The 21,899-nt window shown below is 26.6% G+C and overlaps 1 protein-coding gene across 1 annotated transcript in view; it reads left to right on the top strand.

Annotated features, from left to right (window-relative positions):
* Positions 1–21,899, top strand: part of LOC100197368 (splicing factor 3B subunit 2) — a 47,248-nt gene that overhangs the window by 10,731 nt on the left and 14,618 nt on the right. Inside the window, exons 5-11 of the mRNA XM_065806315.1 lie at positions 5,694–5,822; positions 12,335–12,415; positions 12,493–12,567; positions 12,651–12,710; positions 12,784–12,834; positions 12,944–13,024; positions 20,533–20,594. Coding sequence (XP_065662387.1) covers positions 5,694–5,822; positions 12,335–12,415; positions 12,493–12,567; positions 12,651–12,710; positions 12,784–12,834; positions 12,944–13,024; positions 20,533–20,594 — 539 coding nt within the window. The remainder of the gene's footprint in view (positions 1–5,693; positions 5,823–12,334; positions 12,416–12,492; positions 12,568–12,650; positions 12,711–12,783; positions 12,835–12,943; positions 13,025–20,532; positions 20,595–21,899) is intronic.

Below are 21,899 nucleotides of genomic sequence, written 5' to 3'. Positions count from 1 at the left end.
AAAATTACAACAGTTTATCTATTTTGCTTGACTAATAATATTAATTACAGTATTTTAAGGAAGTGATATAATTGCGAGTTTCAACGAAACTAATTTTGTTTGGAAATATAGGTGACAGCAATATATATTTTCATTCATACACTGTAATAAAGAAAATTTAAAATGGCTGCAGTCGCAAAGTCAACACGCAGTTCTACAGCAAAATGGTTAATTGGTCAACCAATATCAATGCTTTCCCATCTTAAGCTTCCAACGATTTTGGAAGTATTAAAATGTTTTTTCTTCCACCATGAGGTGAAAGGATTGAGTATACGTGAAAGTTCGGTAACAGTTATCAAATCAACTTGTGAAATTTGGGAAAAAGCTAAAATTCCTACAATTTGAAAGGATAATGCAGTTATAAGGCTTGAAAAATTTTATAAAGAATATACGGATCTATTAAAAGACAGAAATAAGAAATCAGCTGTTGCTAGAAGCAAAGTAACAGACTTTGAAAAGAGAATTATGAAACTTTTTGATATTGCGCCAACTAATGTTTTTGATTTAATAAAAATTGCTGAAGATTGCGATTTCCTCATAGATCAACGAGATGATAGAAACATGGTCTTGGGTTCCATTGATAAAGATGATGCAGAGAAAGAAAATAAAGTTTGCAGAGAGATAAGTTTGGATAAACGTTTGCAAAAAGAAGTGTTAAGGAAACAACGCTCTGAAGAAATAGTTGTTCTTGAGAATTCAACTTCGCCTTCAAGTTCTGCTAGTAGCGATCATGATGATATCGTAGTTTTTAAAGGAAAGATGATGTTGCAGAAAGCTCCGGTCTGAAAAGGAAGCGTTCTATAAAAAAAATTATTACCCCTGAAGTTGTCGCTTCCTCAGATAGAGGAAAAGTAAGCGATCATGTGGCAATGCGAACAATAACAGCTACAATTCAAAGTTTAGGTGCTCACATTGAAGAGTTCTCTATATCTGTTATTACTTTTCATAGGGCAAGAACTGATTATCGTGAAACTCATTACAATGAAACGAAAGAAAATTTCAAACCGGATGTACCTTTCGTAGTTCATTGGGATGGAAAAATGATGGCAGACATCGATGAAAGTGGAAATGTTGAGCGTTTGTCAGTTTTAGTAACAGAGCGTGTTGTTGAAAAACTTCTGGGAGTGCCAAAACTTCCTGATTCAAAAGGAGAAGCCATTGCTACTGCAGTTGTAGCCTCCCTCCATGAATGGGACGCTTCGAATCTTATTAATAATCTCTGTGGCATGTCGTTTGATACCACAGCTAGCAATACAGGATCTGAGAAAGGTGCTTGTAATTTACTTGAAGAAAAATTAGGAAAAGAATTATTGAATTTAGCTTGTCGTCATCATATTACTGAAATTGTTGCAGGATCTGTGTTTAAAATTTATTTTCCAACAACGTCCGTACCAGATGTTGCTATTTTCAAACGATTTAAACAAGCCTGGAAGAATATCAAGAAAGATGATTTTAGCCCAACAGTGCAAGATGAAGAAGCTGAAAGATATCTTTCAAACGTCTTGATTGAAAAAAAATCGTCTATAATTAATTTCTTAAAAAAATGTTTGCAAGACTCACAACCACGAGATGATTATAAAGAACTTCTTGAATTATGTCTAATATATTTAGGAGAGCAACCTCCTAGTGGAATAAGGTTTAAAGCACCTGGAGCCTTCCATCATGCTCGGTGGATGGCAAAACTTATTTATTCAATTAAAATATGGTTATTTAGAGATCAGTTTAAAATGGTGCAACATGAATTAAACGCAGTAAGAGATATTAGCATGTTTGCTGCGTTAATATATGTTCGACAGTGGTTTACTGCACCACTCAGTGCCTCGGCCCCATTTAATGATTTAGATTTTCTAAAAAATATTGAGGAATATCGTGAAATGAATGAAAATATAGCGACCGCTGCAACCAAGGCAATGAAGCGGCATCTATGGTATTTAAGTGAAAAACTTATATCTTTGGCCTTTTTTAGTGATGATATAGAGATTGAAGTTAAAAGAAAAATGATAACTGCCCTTCAGGACTTTGTAACGTGTAAATCACTTTCATTTTTTAATTTCTTAAATATTGACATTTCCTTTATTGAAGAAGATCCTTCAAACTGGAAAAACAATGAGTCGTATGCCGACTCTAAAGAAGTAGTGAAGTCTCTTAAAGTTGTTAATGATTGCGCTGAAAGAGGGGTGAAGTTAGTACAAGACTTTAATGCTGTCTTAACAAAAGATGAAGAGCAGCAAAAGTATGTGCTAAACTTAGTTGCAGAAAACAGGGCTGTCTTACCAGATGCAAAAAAATCAACATTGAGTGCTAAACAAACCAGGCGACAATGAGCAGCTGTTGTTGTTTAATGTTGTTTAATGTTGTTTAATAAAAATTATTATGTGTAATAAAAGCTTTATTTTCGTTTTTATTTTATTAAAATCGAACGGTAAATAACCGAATTGTGTACAGAAATTGAAGCTCAATATTTTACTGAACTTTTGAAAATTCCAATTTTAGAGGGGTATAAAGATCGCCCCAGCGCGACCTCTAAATATTAACCGATTTGGCTGATTTTTTTGGTACAATGTTTTCTTTCATAAATGAACACATTTAGACCTTAGGAATAACAAAAAGTAAAAAAAAGTTTTTTTGGATCACCCTAATATATATATATATATATATATATATATATATATATATATATATATATATATATATATATATATATATATATATATATATATATATATATATATATATATATATATATGTATATATATATATATATATATATATATATATATATATATATATATATATATATATATATATATATATATATATATATATATATATATATATATATATATGGAATGCCTTAAAGAAATATATATTAGGACTTTTATAAGTGTTTTGGATTTAATTTTTATTAGTTTTTAATCTAAGATTTGGGAACATAGATATGGTTTTTAAAAGGCAACTTTTAAAAAATTTGTTTCAGTGACCCTTAAGAAAATATTTCTAGCTTGCAACAGATTGTTTTTAAATGTTGCATTATCTATACTTTTTTATACAACATTGTAATTTCCTAAATTTTTTATCCTTTTATACAACAATGTATAAAAGGATAAACAATTACTTTTGTAATTTTTTATCCTTTCATACATTGTTGTTGGTTTTATTTATTTTTTACATGCATGTTGTAAAAGAAATATGTATTTAAAAATTTTATTTACAAATTTACCTATAGAATACAAGTTAATAACTAAAGTGTTAAATGTTCTCATCGGTAGATGTTTTATCCTGTATTTACTTAGTTTGCTGTTAAAAGCAGCGTGGAAAATAACAGCAGGTCAACAGTCGATGACTGTTGACCTGCTGTTATTTTCCACGCTGCAATGACTTAAATTGCTATTTGACCTGCCAAAAATAGTTTATGCTGGTTATGGTTGACCAGTTAAAAAAAATCAGAGTTTTAATAAACAAGGTTTAACAAAAAGTCAGGATCTAATTTGGAAAATGCATATATTAAAGTTTCATAAAATCATTTAAATATTGAAAAAGTGTTTAAAAAAGTTTTATGATTTGTAATATGCTGCTAAAATTTGCTCTGTTGACAAATATTGTAAGCAGAGTAAACTGTTTATTTTATTGCTTAATTTATTTAGATTTTTTTACAGCTTTATTTTACTGGTGGTGAAAATATTTTTTTCATAAATGATTAAAGTTTATATTTTATTATTATTTTGATAAAAAAATTTTATATGTTATTTTAAAAGTAATATATAAATAACATTGATAAACAAATAAATTTTTTGTGTGGAAATCTTGTTAACTAGGTGGTTTTTTAAGGTAAATTAAATATGCTGATTTCAAATATGCAAACCATTTTTCACCATCGCATTAAGTTGTAAAGATATTTGGGTTTAAATCTTTAGTATTTGGGGGAAAGTCCCTAATATTGTTGAAAAAAAAGTTATTCAAAAGTATGTCAATAGTAAGTGACCGTAGCCCCGGCAGAAAGCAGAGGTTTTTGCAAACCCGGCCCCGACTAAACAAACACAATTTGCAGGGGTTACTAGCCGGGGCTGGATTTTTGTTGTTGTTGTTGCTGTTTTTTTTTAATATTGTTCAAGTTAAAATTTGTTATGAAAGTTTAAGAAAATATAAGAAAAAGTCACAAAAATAATATATACAAATATAATATAATTCATAAATATTTACAATGAAAAATAAGAAAGAACAAAGTAGATCAGATGGATATATGGTGTCTTTAAAAGATAGGAAAAGAAGCAATGATCTTAGAAAGAATATGAGAGTAGTAATTATATTTATAGTGTGTATCAGAGAAGATGATAATGATGCCAATGATTAAGATAATGATGATGATCATTGTCATCATCATCATCATAATCATCTTAATCATCATCATCAACTGTATGCTTGATGATGATGATGATGATAATGATAATGATGATATTATGATGATGATGAGATAATATTATGATGATGATGATGATGATGATGATGATGATGATGATGATGATGATGATGATGATGATGATGATGATGATGATGATGATGATGATGATGATGATGATGTAGAGATAATGTCACAAACCCGGCCCCGGTCAAATATCAGCCCCGGTCACTTACTATATGTCAACCTAGGTCTTTCATAGTATTAAGTGTTCAGTTTGAATTTTTTAATATTTTATAAAAGTTGTTTTGAATTTAAAAAAAAAATTTAAACATTAAATTACTTGATTTTACTTGAAGTTATTATTTTAAAAGAAATACGAATTCATTAATTTTCTAGCATTAAGCTGTTTTTGTATTTATAAAGTTCAGCAATGAACTATTACTAAGAAAAAAATATAAACAAAGAAAAAATAAAAAATTTTGACTAAAAAAAACAATTAGTCATCGATTCCGTGTGTTAGCCTGTCAAATTGATCGCTCGCATTCAATTTCTTATTTGTCTTAACTGTCTTGAAGTCAGAAAAATCCTATTAAATAAATAATTTAAGTCTAAGCAAAAAGATATTGAGAAAAATATATATGTAAATGAAATATCGAAATGTAAAAAATATTTCAAAAATTGGTGGTAATAAAAATTGTTGATTATGAATTACTTATGCAACAACCACTAAATATGCAATGACCCTTGAATATTAAATGTGAATGGTTAATTGGGCTGATTTATTTTTGTTGGTAAAACCTGCAAAAGACAGGACAAAAAGTATATAAAACATTGTAAAACCAAATGCAAACTTTTTTAATATATTGCTTTCTGCATTTTAACTACCTTTAAATATTAATTTGAATCCTCATTAAATTATCAACAATTTTTTTCCATGCAAAACTTAAAAAAGTAGTATCAACACGAGAATGTCAAATTAAAGCTACTGCGTATTAACAATAGAATGTCAATTTAAAATCTAAATCTATCAAGTATCAATATGTTATATTAGTAAAATCTATAGTAAATCTATCAAGTATCAATATTTTATTTTAGCATAATCTATAAGTAAACCTATTGAGTATCATTTTGTTATTTTAATAAAACCTTTAGTAAACCTATTGAGTATCATTTTGTTATTTTAATAAAACCTAACCTATTGAGTTTATGATAAAAAAAGTGTTGTATAGTAATAGTAGTTGAATTTTATTTTTAGATTGAAGAAAAGCAAATTAAAAAAGAGGAAGAAGAAAAAGAAAGCGCAGTTCTTAAAAAAAAATCTGAAGACACTGGACGTGATATAAATGATGATGACGATGATGACGATGATGATGCCGAGAATGAGGTGAATTATTATATCTCGATAGTACTAATATTATATCTCAGATAGTACAAATATTATAGAAGCTGGGTCTTAAAGCAATATACATACTATTATTATTATCTTAAAAAACAATTATAAAATATTTTTGATCATATTTTAGGCTACCTGGGTGTTTAAATATGTATATCTTTATTATTTTTTGTGTGTTAATGTTGCAATAGTTTGAAAAATATATGATTTTCAAAACGCTTTACCCCAGCTACTACTACCAGCTAGAGATATTTAATGACTGCTATTTCTCAACAAAAATATGAGTTGTAGATATATAATATATTTTACTTGAAATGCTCACAAGCAATTTATTTTCTTAAAAATAACTAGATGAAACAACTTTGCAACTTCCATACTTGATCATTCATGAACTGTATTTAAATGAATGCTGTGACTCAATAATACATAGTGTAATCCTGTAAATTTTAACTAATATCTAAACATAACCCTAAATTAAAATATCTAAATACAACCCTCAGGTCACCACTCGCCAATGCCAACTTAATGCTGACCTTAAAGTGTTTAAGGTCGGCAAAAAATTGCCAAACTTGTTTCTATGTTTTATGGTAAGACCTTTGTATCAAGTTTTTTTTGCCGACCTGATGCCGGCCTTTAAAAGATTGAGGTCGGCAAATTATTGCTGGCCTCATTTTTGCTTATTCTGAGGGTTGAAAATATTGTTTAAAAAAAAAGAATATTGCCAGATTTTATATTTTCCGAGGAATTAAAGTTTATTTATCTAGTAACTAAAGTTTGCATTTTTTTGTTCCCTGTATAATTTCTCTTCAAACTTTTTTTAATGTTTTTAATAATGTGTATTCTAAAAAAATATAGATTAAAATTAAATAGTAATAAATTTAAGATTTAGCTAAGCTAGTTTTATTATTATGAAAATTACAAAACATTTACAGTTTTCTGCGCATGATTTCTTGGAAATGCCCTATATAATTTTCAAATAGCATTAAAAAGATCCTGAAGTGCCAATGCAAGTTCATGAATAATCTTTAGAAAATGTTTTATGAATAAAAAAAAAGCCAAAAAAAACTACTTGACTTGCGGGGGAAAAACTAATTTAAAAAAAGAAAAGAATTCTTAGCGTAAAAAAAAAAAAAGTTAACTAAAACAAAATAAATTTTAACACTTTGCTTTTTTATAATTCTTATAAAATAACAACCTATAGTAAGTTGTTACTTTATATATACAAGTGTTGCCTAATTTTATGATCATATAGTTTTTAAATCATTTTAAATCAAAGCATTTGAAACAAACATAATTTCTTGTTACTGTTTATATATATATATATATATATATATATATATATATATATATATATATATATATATATATATATATATATATATATATATATTATTTTCAACATCTTTACTTCCGACAAGGCCGCATGCAACCACTATTAGAGTTAGGAATTACTGAAAGAGAAAAAATGAAGTTTGTAGAGCAAGATAACGATTCACAGACAACTTAAAAGATTGCAAATTATATGAATCAGGAAAACAAGATGAAGGGAGTAAATTCCAAAGAACTGATGTTAGAGGAAAAAAACTAGAGAAATAAGAGTTTTTGGAGCACTTAGGAAAGTCACAGATAAAGAATGAGACTTATAGTGCTGGTCAAAAAGATCCAACCACTAAGGTTTTTAGACAGAAACGTAATACCACTTCAATTTAATGATAATATGATTGAATTAGGCGCAACAAACAACATTCACGTAAGTCAATGACACACTTTCGAAGAAACTAACAAGTAGCTAATATCAGAAAAGAATTTCTAGTACCTCGAATGTCTTCCTCCAGCTTTGAGGACAGCTTCTATTCTTCGAGGCATAGAGGCAACAAGAGAGTCACAGTAATTAGGCGTTATTTTTTGGGACCAATCCTCCAGTATAGTCTCCTTCAAAGTTGTCGCTGACGTTGAGTTTGCTTTTGCCACTTCTGCTTTCAATTTTACCCAGCAATTTTCAAGCGGGTTTAAATCCAGTGGCGAGCCAGGCCACGGAGCAAGAACATTGATGGAATTCTCTTGAAACCATGTCTTGACGATCTTTGCCTGATGACACGGCATGCCATCATGCAAAAAGATGACACAGTTGCAAGTTCTGAGCCAAATAGAAACATTTTACTTTATTATTTGCAAATAATTAAGATGGATTCTTGCTCTTGTGCTATCTACTAAAATTTATATATTACTTATGTAATCTGTGTTAATCTAAAATCTAATGTAATCTAATCTTAAATCAAACAGTAGTTTTAAGTAAAACAGCTGCAGCAATTCTCTGTAGTTATATAGTGTAATTTCTGAATTCTTTTCTTTTAATAAGTTTAACTATTAGTTTTATTAACTTAAGTAATTATTAAAAATTTTTTTTTTTAAATCCCATTGTTGTTGAAATTATTGTTTTTTTTTATTGAAAATAGATCGTGCGAATTGTTTTAAAAGATTTACATTTATCATAAAAAAAGACACTTTTTAAATAATAAAAAGTTAATCTATATTTATATAATTTACTTAAATTTATATATTTATATAATTTACTTATATAAAGTTGAAAAAATTTTTCAACTTTATATAACTAAAAAATAATTTTTATAAATTTTATCTTTATAAACAGTAGGGTACATCATACTTTTAAAATTTTTGATTTTCAATTCGGCGGATAATTTTTATGGTGCCACTATATGTAAATATTAACTTCCAAAAAAAAAATTAAAAAAGTTTTTCTTTACCTAGGTGGGATTGCAGTTCTCGAAAAAGTAAAATTGCAAGCAATTTTACTTTTTCGAGAGCAAGGAAAGCAATAATATTAATAATAAGGAGGAAACCTGTTAGAGGTTTGTTTATTGATGAAAGGAAGGACTCAACTTTAGTTTTGAAACAGAATCCTCTAACAAATATATTTCACATGAGGACTATAAAAAAAGAACATATAACTGTAACCTGTGAGCCTGATGGAAGATACCTTACTCATTACACATCATCTAAAGCTATACCGCCAAACAAAACCAGCCAAAGAAGTCGCATTTGCTCTTTACAATTGGATGATTCCAAGGGCAATCCATGAATCCTTAGAGGTCGTAGGTGGAGATTCTACTAACTCCATGACAGGTTCAGGAAAAGATGGAGGTTTGCTGTCAAATCTGGAACAATTAGTAGGGAGAAAATTATTCTGGTCTATTTGTATGCTCCATTGTAATGAATTACCATTGAGGCACATAATTATTGAACTGGATGACCCATCTAATTCAAAGGATGGTTTTACTGGCCCTATTGGAAAAGCTTTATCATAAGTCAATAGCATAAAAAGACTTGAAGTGTTTGAATCTATAGAACAGCTGGAACCTTTAATTGAAATTCCTGAAAAAGTTCTCAAAACAATGTCAACAGGTGCAACTCTCTGTTATAAGTTGGTACAATGTTTGTCCACTGGCAAGATGGACATAAATCTTTCTAAAGCAAAGTGTGGAAATATTTGCCACAACAGATGGCTTACCACAGCAGAAGCTTTTTTTTTTTTTTTTCATTTTCTATATGAGTGATCACACTTTTACTGGTGACGTTCTCCGAAAGTTTCATTTAATTGTTAAATGGGTAGTTCAAGTATATTTCCACATGTGGTATGAAATCAAAGTAAAACACAGTATTGTAGATGGCCCAGGTCACTTAGTAACACTGTTGCGACTGCTGAAAAAACAATATAATGAAGTTCAAAATATTGCCACAAAATACATTCAAAATGGAGCCTATTTTGCCCACTCAGAATCCCTTATTTTAACGCTTTTGTCAAGCTCAGATAAAGAATCGAGGAAGTTTGCCATTAAAACAATTTAAGATATAAGTTAAACCTCACAGTTCGGAGTCACAGCTGTAAGGTCACGAAAAAAGGTTTTTCTCTATACAGAAGCTTTGTCTATCAAAGAGCTAATAGATTGGGAGAAGAAAAAAATATCAGAACCAGTGTTTACATGCCAAATCTCTACATACGATCTTGACAAATATCTGGTCACTCATTTTAAAGCTGCGTACTTTCCTCTTCGCACGCAATCTTGTGAAAGGGCAGTAAAAGAAGTTACAGAAGCAGCACTTTCCGTTTGTGGTTTTGAAAAAAGAGACGGGTTTGTGAGAGCACGAATGAATAACAGAAAAACTTTGCCCGAGCTAAAATCAAAAGAAAATTTTAGTAAGCTTTTTTTAACAAAATTGTTAACAAAAACATTTTTATGACTATATTATAACTTAACATTGTTTTGTTTTTAATGTTGTTAAGCTAAACGATGTTGTTAAGCTGAACTATAAAAATGTCATTCAAACAAATAAAGTCTGAAAATTTCTAATGAAAAAATTCCAATGAAAGTCCTAATTATTTAAAAAATTTATGGACATATTTAATTTTTGGACATATATGGAAACATATAAATTTGAATGTTAAAACATCTAAAAAGATGTGTTCAAGTTGTTGCAACTAAATATTATATGTGTGGTCAGGATTAAAGTGTGATTGCACCTGCTGATTCTGACCAAGCCTGGCTCATGAGTCATGACCATGGCATATTAATTAATGTTTGAATTACTATAGTAGTTTTACTTACATTTAAACTTGTAGTTTTTGTTTTTTTATGGTCATATTTAAAAAGGATTAAATTAACACAGATTGCAATTTATGAAATGCAGATTAGTTTACAAAGAGATTTTGGTTATGCAGCAAAAGTGCAATTATAAGTGCATTTGTCAAAAGTACTTACACAAAATGCCTCAAGCAGTAGTATATGCAACATTTTAGTAAAAAAAAATTATTCCATGGGATATATCAACAACCTTTTTTATCAAGTACTTGATACATAGTACTTATCAAGGCTTGGATTAAGTGATCATTAATTGTGATATCTGAAAATGTTTCTGTTCTTCAAATTCTCAGTTTATTAAAAACCATGAACACTGTTTTAATGAAATGGTCAATTCAATCATATTGCAAAAATTAACAAAAAAAACCAAACAAATTTAATACAGCAAAATGATAACACTCAAAACTTACATATTTTAAATTTATAATTGTTTTAACACTAGTTAATTTAAGCATTATAAATAAAAAAATAATAAAGCTGTCTGCACATTGTATGAAACATTAAAATCGGTTTTTATTTGGGGGGAAACTTTGAGGAATTATTTATTTAAAAATTTAAATGATTTAAATTAGATATTAATTAATAACAAACAAAACAAAAAAGATATTTTAAATAAGTTATTAGAGTTTTTTTGTTTTGTTGTAAAATAAATGTAAAATAACTCTAATTAGTTTAAAGTTTTTATGTGTTTTTAAACTCCGCTGTCTTTGATTTTATATCCGAGTTAGAGAGTTTTAAGCATTTAATTGATGGTTATATATTTATAAGAAAATATTAAATAAAATTTAAATAAGACATAAAAGTATTTTATATTGTATTATGCAATTTCTTATATTTAAAATATTTGATCACTGATAAATTCCTTTAGACTGTTGTGATTTGCTGTTGTTTTTTAATATCGTACTGTATGTTTTATTTTTTTAGTTTTATCTGATGATTTACCAAATGAATTTTAAATCATAGTTTGAATCATAGTTTGAATCATAGTTTGAATCATTTTTTGAATCATAGTTTGAATCACAGTTTGAATCATAGCTTGAATCATAGTTTGAATCATAGTTTGAATCATAGTTTTTGATAATAATGAAAATAATAAAAATAAAATGATAGTAATGATATTAAAATGAGATTTTTATACCATAATTTCAAGATCAGCATAAATATTTTTTAATGAATTACAACTATTGAGTGTAATGATAATGACATAGTTGATCGTTTTTATAAAACTAAAAATTTAAAAACCTGAAGTATTTCCAGGTATTGCAATTTGCAATTATTTAATTTGAGCCTTGCTTATATTGTTGTCAATCTTAAGCCTATTGTTAAAGTACAAAAAATAAAACAAAATTCCTCTACAAAAACTGTACTTCAACTAGTAAAATGTTCCTCTAAAAAAGCAAGAGTTTGCTAACATTTATCAGACCATTTTATTTACATTTCTACATCAACTCAATTTTCAATATACATGACATTTGTTGAAGAATCACAGAAAAATGCAGCAGAACTTTAAAAAAGCTTTTGAAGACAAACTTTGTACTTTGATTTAAGAAAATAACAAGCTAGGAAGTTGTTGTATTAAAAAATTAGAACCAAGATTGCTTAGTTGTACTAACATTTAGGAATAGGAAAGTATTGGCACTATTCACATTTGGATACTAGCTTCGCATTTGGATACTAGATTTGCATTTGGATACTAGATTTGCATTTGGATACTAGACATAAAATGATATTGATAATTAAAATGACAGATATACATTAAAAAATATTTTATAGTAAAAGTTATTTTATTATCTATTACTTGTTTATAAAAGTTATGAAATTATGAAAGCTATAAAATTGTTTTAGAAAGAAGATGGTGATAAACCAAAGTTATCAAAAAAAAAGCTTCGAAGAGCAAATAGAATGGAGATAGCTGAATTGAAACAAGTAATTTTTTAATAGTTATTGGTTTATGCATTTTTTCTGCTTAGTAAATCAAATATAAATTCTTTTTTCTATTCTAGCTGGTTAATAGACCAGATGTAGTTGAAATGCATGATGTCAATTCAAAGGATCCCAAACTTCTTGTCTATCTTAAAGTAATATTCTTTATGATTATTTTTAAGTTTCAAATGTTTTGTGTAAAAGTAAAGGTTTTGTTTTATTTGATTTGATTTGACAGGCTTACAAAAATACAGTCCCTGTTCCACGTCACTGGTGTTTCAAAAGAAAGTATTTGCAGGTACAGTTTTTTATTTTTTATTTTTTTCATCTGATTTAGAAAAGGTTTAAATTTTTTCTTTATTTTTTATTAGGGTAAAAGAGGATTTGTAAAGCCTCCATTCGAACTGCCAGATTTTATCAAAGTATGTTCCTATATCTATCTTTTTTATTCCAGTTTATTTTTATTTGTAGTTACTATGTAAATATTCATAATTTAGCATAAGAAATATCAATGATTTTTTTTGTGATCAGCAAACAGGAATTATGGAAATGCGTGCTGCCATGCAAGAGAAAGAGGACTCTAAAACTTTAAAAACAAAACAAAGAGGAAAGGTAAAATTTATTTAAATATGTATATATTTTTATATATATATCAGTGGTACATTTTTGTATTCTTTCTTTTGCTCTTGTTCACTTTAATTAGTAAAATGCAAACTATCATAATCTACTTTTTCACACAAAGAAGATAAAAGAATAATTTTTAGAAAACAATTTTTTTTTTTGTAAAAATTGTCTGGGTTTGAAGAGGCTTATGTGTGTTTGTACACACATATGTGCAGAGATTATCTTTTTCCGGATATTTCCGGAATTCCAGATATTTTTCTCAACTTTAAGTTTTTCCGAATATCCAAAATGTCTTCGATACATACAAGTTTAGGTGTATATTTTTGTAATACACTTGTTTTTTAGGCTTTTTCCCTCATCACTCGTTCAAAAGTTATAAAAAGTTTGGAAAAAAAAATTTGAAGCAACTCAGCTAAAAGCAAAATTAGAAGGAAAATAAGGGAAAATATATTCCAGATTTTTTCCGGATATTTTGCCCAAACATTTTTCCGGATTTTTAAATATGACCTGGATGATCTATGTATGTGTGTGTGTTTATATATATATATATATATATATATATATATATATATATATATATATATATATATATATATATATATATATATATATATATATATATATTATATATATTATATAAGCTGACCAACATCATCCCTTTTACAAAGGTGATGCAGCACCAAGCGTAATTAAAGTTTAGATTTACACGGCACTCTCCTACAAAAATAGAAAGATGTTGGTCAAAAATACATACTAATTTAGGCCAAAAAGTTGCTTAAAACACGCTAACTTAGTATAATTTTTAAGTATATTTAAATAGAAAGACACTTGTGTTCGAATATAACTCACATCTGTCACAAACAAAAACAATCTTTCTTTTTCGAACTATTCATTCTAAAAAAAAACTAGAAAAGACTAAAAAATGAATTCATGCTATATTTTTACTTAAGCATAGGAATATTTTTTTAATTATAAACTACCATTTATAACTTTTACTTTAAAATCAAAAATAAAATAAAGGTTTAAAAAAAAAGTAAAGATACTACCAATAATTAGGAGATCACTTTCAAAGACAATTTTATTTGAAGATAAAAAAGTGTTAGAGAAACTTTTTGAAACACAGTTTGCCACAAATGAGGAAATTAATTTTAATTTTCATTACAGATATGATTAAAGCAATAAATTGATTGAAAATTATCATTCAATATATTAACCAAGTAATTAAATTTCGGTTTGTAAAACTATAAAGTCTAAATTTAGTTATAATAACTCAGGATCTGTTAGACAAAAATACTCCCACCAAAACTTTAATTGGTTGTGGTTACCAAGATGAAATGATGTCAGCATGCTCTGAACAAGCAATATGTCCTCAGATGTCTTTTTTGCTATAAAGAAACAGTGCTGTTCTTGTAAATATCGATGGTGATTTAAGACTTGGCATTACACTAATGGAAAAACTACTGGAAAATCTCATCATGATGCTTAAGTAAACATTTTAGATGAATATAAGCTAAGAATTTATATAAAGGGTCTGTGCTTTGACACAATTGCAACCAGCACAGGAAAATATTCTGTCACAAGCATTAGTTTCTGTTAAACATAGGGTTCAATAATATTACAGCTTGCATGTCGAAGACATGTTTACAAGCTTCACTGTAAATATTTTTGGGAAAAAGTTCATATTGGTCATAATGGTCAAACATGCTCCTGAAAATCTGATGTTCAAAGTTTTCTAAGCTAATTGGAACGTTACAAAGGAAACTATGGATAAATCAAAATTCAAAAAGTTTGACAAAGTTGCAGCTAAAGGTATGTATCTAAAAAAACAGATTGAAGAAACTGTTCAGTTTTGCAAATATGCACTTGCCAATTTAGTATCTCCAAGAGGTGATTATAAAGAAGTAGTAGAACTTACACTCACCTACTTATGTTCAAATGTAAGCTTTATTGTTTTTGCTTTGGGATCAGTTTCCCATCATTTTATGGCAAAGTCTATATATCATCTTAAAATTCAAGTTGTAAATATTCAGTTGCCTTACCAATTGACAGCTTGTTTACAAAAAGAAATCAATAGAATGGCAGAATTTATTTCTATACCGTATAATATTTTATACTGTGTGGTTTGGGCAATCCTATTTAGTTTCCTCTGCACTTTTTCAAGATTTAAAAGTGTACTGGCAGATGGTCCAGTATAAAAGTTGGGTAGAATCTTATGATCCAGAAGCTAACGATGTACTAGAGGGAATTAAAGAAGTATTGAAATCAATGGAGAAAGTCTGAAAATTCAATCCTTCTAAAAGATCTAGACTTCACCCAGGAGAAACCACTTAGCTTGTCACAGTCCTCCATCTTTTTGAGGCTTTATTGACCAATTTAAAACTTTCATTGAACTTGTTTGCCGAATATATGTAGTCAACGACTGCTCTGAACAAGCCATTAAGCTTGTAATAGAGTTTGTTGATTTCTTCACAATGAAGAGCACAGGCAAGATATAATCAGCCAACAGAATTAGGTTTGGCATTCGGCAATGCCGACCTAACTACTGACCTAGAAGTGTTTGGGTTCAGCAAAAAATCGCCAACCTCGTTTCTATGCTTTATGGTCAAGCCATTGTTTTACATTTTTTCTGCTGACCTGATGCTGACCTCACACAGACTAAAATCAGCAAATTATTGCTGACCTGATTTTTCCTAATTCCGAGGGCTATATAATGTTGGCTGTTCAGCAAAGTAGGGACTAATTCAGTGAGTTCAAAAAAGTACAAACTACAGAGAGTAGCAAAAAAAAAGTGGCGCTGACAAAGAATAATTTGGAGAATATTTAATTGATTTTTCACCAAAAACACGAATAAAAGTTTGTTGAGTTATAATTTGCAAACTATTTTTGTAAAAAATCTTTTTTTGATTGTTTACTAATTTATCACTGTTGACCTTAACAATGTCGTTACATATTTTTCTTAGCAGAAAATTAGTTTTTTTACCTTAACTATCCCAGTCAAACCAATGCACTTTTTAAAAATTTAATTTTCCAACTGATTCCAAACTAATATTTAGGCCTTTTAGAGTTCATAGAAAAAGAAATTGGTGTTTTATTTCAATGCTAAAGGTCCCTGCTTTTAGGTTAAAAAAGTTAGGGCTTCAATGCACAAATTGTAAAAGTTGGGGCCTTAACAATAGGTTTCAAAAAAATTTTTTTAATGTAAAATTATTTTTATCCATCCAGTAAACTAACTCAGGTGGTTCTTATGCCAACAAGTATGTATTTTAATTACTTTTGACTTTCGTCCAACATTTGCGCATTGTCAGAAAGTTAAAACCATTAAATTAATTACAAATTATTCTTTTTTTAAAAAAACCGCAAAAACGCAAATTTAATTGACCAGATTGTTTTTAAAAACTACATCGACTATCTTATAGCCTGAAACAAAGTGCTGCTACATTGACTGACAAATAGCCTGACTTGCAACAGAGTGTTGCTACATCGACTATCTTATAGCCTGACTCGCAAGGAAGTGCTGCTACATCGACTGAGGGTTTGGTTGGGGCCGGCAGTCTATCAAGTAATAAAAAAAAAAAATTCCGGTCTTGCATTTTAGTTTTTACTTTTTGTCAACAAAATATGGAAAAACTTTCTGACAACCAGTAAGGGGTTATGTATATATACATATATATATATATATATTTATATATATATATATATATTTATATATATATATATATATATATATATTTATATATATATATATATATTTATATATATATATATATATATATATATATATATATATATATATATATATATATTTATATATATATATATTTATATATATATATATAATATATATATATATATATATATATATATATATATATATATATATATATATATATATATGTATATGTATATATTTACATTAGGGCTAGTGATCGACTAAAACAGAAAAAAAGTCATAACCAAAAGAAACCAAAATTTAGGGTTCTGAAACTGAAATTTCAGCTGATATTTTTACCGAAACCGATACCGAATTTTCGGCTAGTCAAATTTTATTTTATTAGAAAAATTTATTTAAAAATGAAATTTTACATTTTTTGTTTTTTTATATTCGTATTATGTTAAAATTAATTACATGTGTATCCCAAATTGAGATTTAATACATAAGTCGGTGTTTTACTTTAATAGCGAAATTTAACAACTGGCAGATTTTCTCCGCAAAACAAGATTTTTTTGAGGTATTTTGTGAAAATTCTCAATATATTTTGTGAAAATTCTTAAAAGTAACTATTTTTCTAAATTAGATAAATATTGGTTTTCTGTATGTTTTTCAACCAAAATTTCGGTATTGGTTCAAATTGAAATTTCAGCTGAAACCGGTACCGAAACAGGTTTTGGTCAATCACTAATTAGGGCCCTGAGCATTAAATCAAATCAGTAATGCGGTTCGATATTTTATTGAAGAAATTCCATATATTTGAATGGAGCTGATTTTATAAAATAATTCATTTTATAATATTTTATAAAATAAATTACTCTACACAATGTAATTTAAAAAAGTTGAGTGTCTTCGATTATAAGGTGGAATAGGACAAAGGTTAAATATATTTATATATACAGCTCTTGTTATAAGATTTCGTTGCGTAAAGTAAAAGTGTAACACATGTAAATATAACTCAACGCAACTTACATACTTACATTGTGAAAAGTTATATTTCATCATTAGTACATTTTAAAGTACTGCATGGTTGTTAAATTTAATTTAAAACAATGTTTTAACATTGTTTTAAATTTTTTAAACAATATAACTATAGTAAATATTACTTATGAAATTAAAAGCGAAGTAAATAAATACAATTATTCTAAATAATAATTTAGAATTGATGAAAACATTGTCATAAAACCTTATACTTAATACTGTTGCAAAATCATGCTTTATCTATAGACTAAACAAGTAAAATCAAATAAAAATAACAAACAAGTTAACTCAAAAAAATTCTAAACTTATTAGATACTGTGTTGTTTCTAATTTATTAGATACCATGCTCTTTCTAATTTATTAGATACCGTGTTCTTTCTAATTTATTAGATACAGTGTTCTTTCTAATTTATTGCTTCTTGATCTAATAAAAATAACTAGTACTAATTATAGTAATTTTAATAATTATTACTAAAAGTACTAATGAAAATTTAAGTATTTTAGGTTTTTTTATTAGAAGGGTTTTTGTTGATCTTTTCATTCAATTTTTTATTTAAATTAAAATGAGAAAAAAATTTTGGTTTATAAGTCGAATTATATTTCCATAAGTCTAAGTATATACTTAAATTTCATCACTCTTTAATAAAAATTCTCTAATGACTTAAATTCTTTTGTTCAAATAGATTTCTTTTAAAATAAATTTCTTAAAATAACATTGAAAAAAATTGTAATGGTAATTTTGCATGGAACAATAAAAATACTTTAAAAGTAGAGGTCAATAATTTTAATAATAACAGAAAAGAATAATAACAGGAAAGTGAGAGAGGCATTTGAAATACAACATCATGAATGTGCACCTATAGACGGTGGTCAGGGTTAGGGGTTACTGAGGGTTGATGGAGGTTATGTCATGTTATCCTTTTGGAAACCTATGTTTTGATATTTGAATCAAAAGAAACTATTGCGTTGATTTGTTTTTGCTTTTGTTTTGTTTTTAATGGTTTTATATATATATATTATACCTGACAACAAGGGTATTAATACTCCCTTCAAATATTGTAATAAAAATAATTTAAAAATAAAGAGCTACATCCATAGTAGAAGTTTTTATTTAATCATAACAATTTGTATTTTTATAAATGATGTTTAATCTTGATATCACTATAAATAAAATAAAAATATATAAAAAATATGATAATGCTTTTTTCATATTCTATTTGAAATTTCTTGTTAAAATAATTTTTAGTTAGGAGCTTAATATATGTTAACAACATAAAAAATATAAATAGAAATATTTCTATGGCTAACTTTAACAAGTAAATGTCTTTAAGCATATCAAGTAGATTTAATAGTTAAGTAGCTTAACTGGAGTAACAGGTTTGATTTAGTTTATAGGTAAATTTACTGTGATGTATTTTATTACTAAATTAAACTTTAAAATAGAAGTAGGATTTTTTTTGGTTTCCACTCAGAGATTTAAAGTAGTTAAAATTCAAAAGTGCTTTATGTTGAACAAAAATCTTCGCGGAAGAGCAAATGACCATACTTCTATTTAAAAATCAAATTTTTTTGACATACTTTATGAATTAAATAATTGATGAATGAGTTGATGAATGAGTATTTTTAGAATTCTTTTTATGTTATGTAACAGTTTTGTATAAACAATTAAAATTTTCAGAACTGTATATTATTACCAATTTTATTCAAATTATTAAATGTGTATATCTATTTTTATGTTTTGGGTGAGTTTATTTTATGTAAGTAAACAAAATAAAAGAATGCATTTCTTAAATTGCATATTTAAAAGTAAATTATTTTGTTTTAAAAATAATATTGAGCTGATGAGTTTCTACAAACAAGAATAAGTGTTATATTTTATGTTTAAAATGTTTTGAGTTAAAAATATATAACTGAAAATTTAGCAAGAGTCACTAAAAACTAATTTCCTCTATAGATCTGCATTTTTTTCATATATTTTACATGGGTTTTCATAGTTTAGAGAAATTTAGTTGTGAACAAAAATTTAATTTTCAATAAATTCCTAACTAATCGAATAAAAAATAAAGACAAGTTTTTTTCATCTTTCTTCTAACTTTTTTTCTTAAATGTATTAAATTTTTTTTTTTTTAAATCTTGCTTTTTAAAGTTGTTGCATAATTGTTAGGTAATACTTTGTACTTTTTGTTTCATTTTTTAATACACTAAATAGTGTTTTAATTTTTCTTTTTCTTTTTTATCTAAATAAAATTTGTCTCAACCTAAAAACAACATAATTTTTTAAAGAAATACTAAACATATAACTATTTTCATCAAAGCCTTTGTCTATTTAATAGTTTGTAGTGAAAATTATTATTATTTTTTAAAATTTTTCCTCTTGAATATTTGAAGGTCAGTTTGGACTCTTGAAAATGTTTTTAAATCCAGTGTTACTTTAACAAACCTTAACAAGAACAAGGTTTAACAAAATAAATTTTCAAAAAAAAATAATTTTCACTCCATCCAAATATATGTGTATATATATATATATACATATATATATATATATATATATATATATATATATATATATATATATATATATATATATATATAAATATATATTTATATATATATATATGTATGTATATATATGTGTATGTATATATATATATATATATATATATATATATATATATATATATATATATATATATATATATATATATATAATATATGTGTGTGTGCATGCGAAATATCTGAAGTTCAGAAATCATGGCAAATCTATTAAGCATTTGATTTAAATTTAATCTAGTATATTTTTGTATAGGTTCGACCTAAACTTGGAAAAATTGATATTGATTATCAGAAGCTTCATGATGCGTTTTTCAAGTAAGTATTTAAAAATTAGAATTTTTCAATTAAGAATATTTAAAGCTATTACAAATTTATAATTTTCTTTACTTTTTATAAATATACTGTTATTACTATTCATGACGGCCACAGTTCTGGATTTTTAAAATTGTCCTGGAATTTTCTGAAAAATTGAATTTTTTTAAAAAATGTCCTGAAATATCCTAGAATTTTTATTTTTTAAATAAAATTTAAAAGTTACTATTAATATTGGAGTTGAATTAGTTTTTTTTTTATAAAAGTTTATAATAGTTTTAATATAAATTTTAATAAAAAGAAAGTATTTTGTGTCGTTTTATATTTATTTAAAAGTTTTTTTATTTTTATTATGTTGTTGTATTTACTTTAAATTTTGTTTTGTTTTCATTTTGTTTTGTTATATTTGAAATTGTTGAAGTCTTGCATATAAAATAATAGTATTAGTTTAGAGTATTAGTCTTTTAAAGTTTTTTTTTATCCAAATTTGCATAAAAAAGTTGCATTGTATTCTTTTTTAAAAAAGTTATTAGTTTAGGTGAAAATAATTTAAAAAGTCATCTCAAAAGAAGGAAAAAAAAAACATAATTTATCACCACCAGTATTAAGTTTATTTTGCAATTATTTTGCAAAATCAATATTTCATTACCTTTGAAAACAAGTACAGTTCAGATTATTGAAAAGCCATCTGCTTCTTAGATGTTGTATGTAGTGTATAAATGAACAAGTTATAACTGCTGAAATGAAATAGGTGTTACATGTAGCTTTATCAAAAAATTTTCAAAGATCTTGCGAAGGACTAAACTCGCTATTTGTATCAATGTTTTCTTAAACTAATATTGCAAAAAAGTTTCAGTTAGGTCGAATAAAGTGTGGTTATATTACAAAATTTCTTGATTTATTGTATAAAGATACTGTTATCACCTGTTTTTGTAATATCTTTTGATGAGTCATTAAATCAGACTGTGCAAACAGATCAAATGATTATTATTTGTAGGATTCTGGAACAATGAATGAACTCAGAGCTTTAAAAGATATATGGACTCTGGATTTTTAAGAGAAGCAAATTCTAATGAATAAAATCTTTTTATTAAGGTTTATCTAGATTTGATTAAAAGACTTTGATAAATAAATAAACTTTAATAATTCTAAAAATGATTCAGATACCTTCAGATGGACCTAATGTTAATTAAAATTTTTTAAGTTAAAACAAGATTGCAAACTTAATAAGTATTAACCGGCATTAATAGATATTGGCATGCGTGGTCTCCACACAGTTTATTGAAGCCTAAAAACATCAATGAATCA

Source organism: Hydra vulgaris, chromosome 09, assembly GCF_038396675.1.
Source record: "Hydra vulgaris chromosome 09, alternate assembly HydraT2T_AEP".
In the NCBI taxonomy this organism is placed as follows: Eukaryota; Metazoa; Cnidaria; class Hydrozoa; order Anthoathecata; family Hydridae; genus Hydra; species Hydra vulgaris.
The sequence above is the reverse complement of the archived record's forward strand: the minus strand, read 5'-3'. Positions and strand labels throughout refer to the sequence as shown.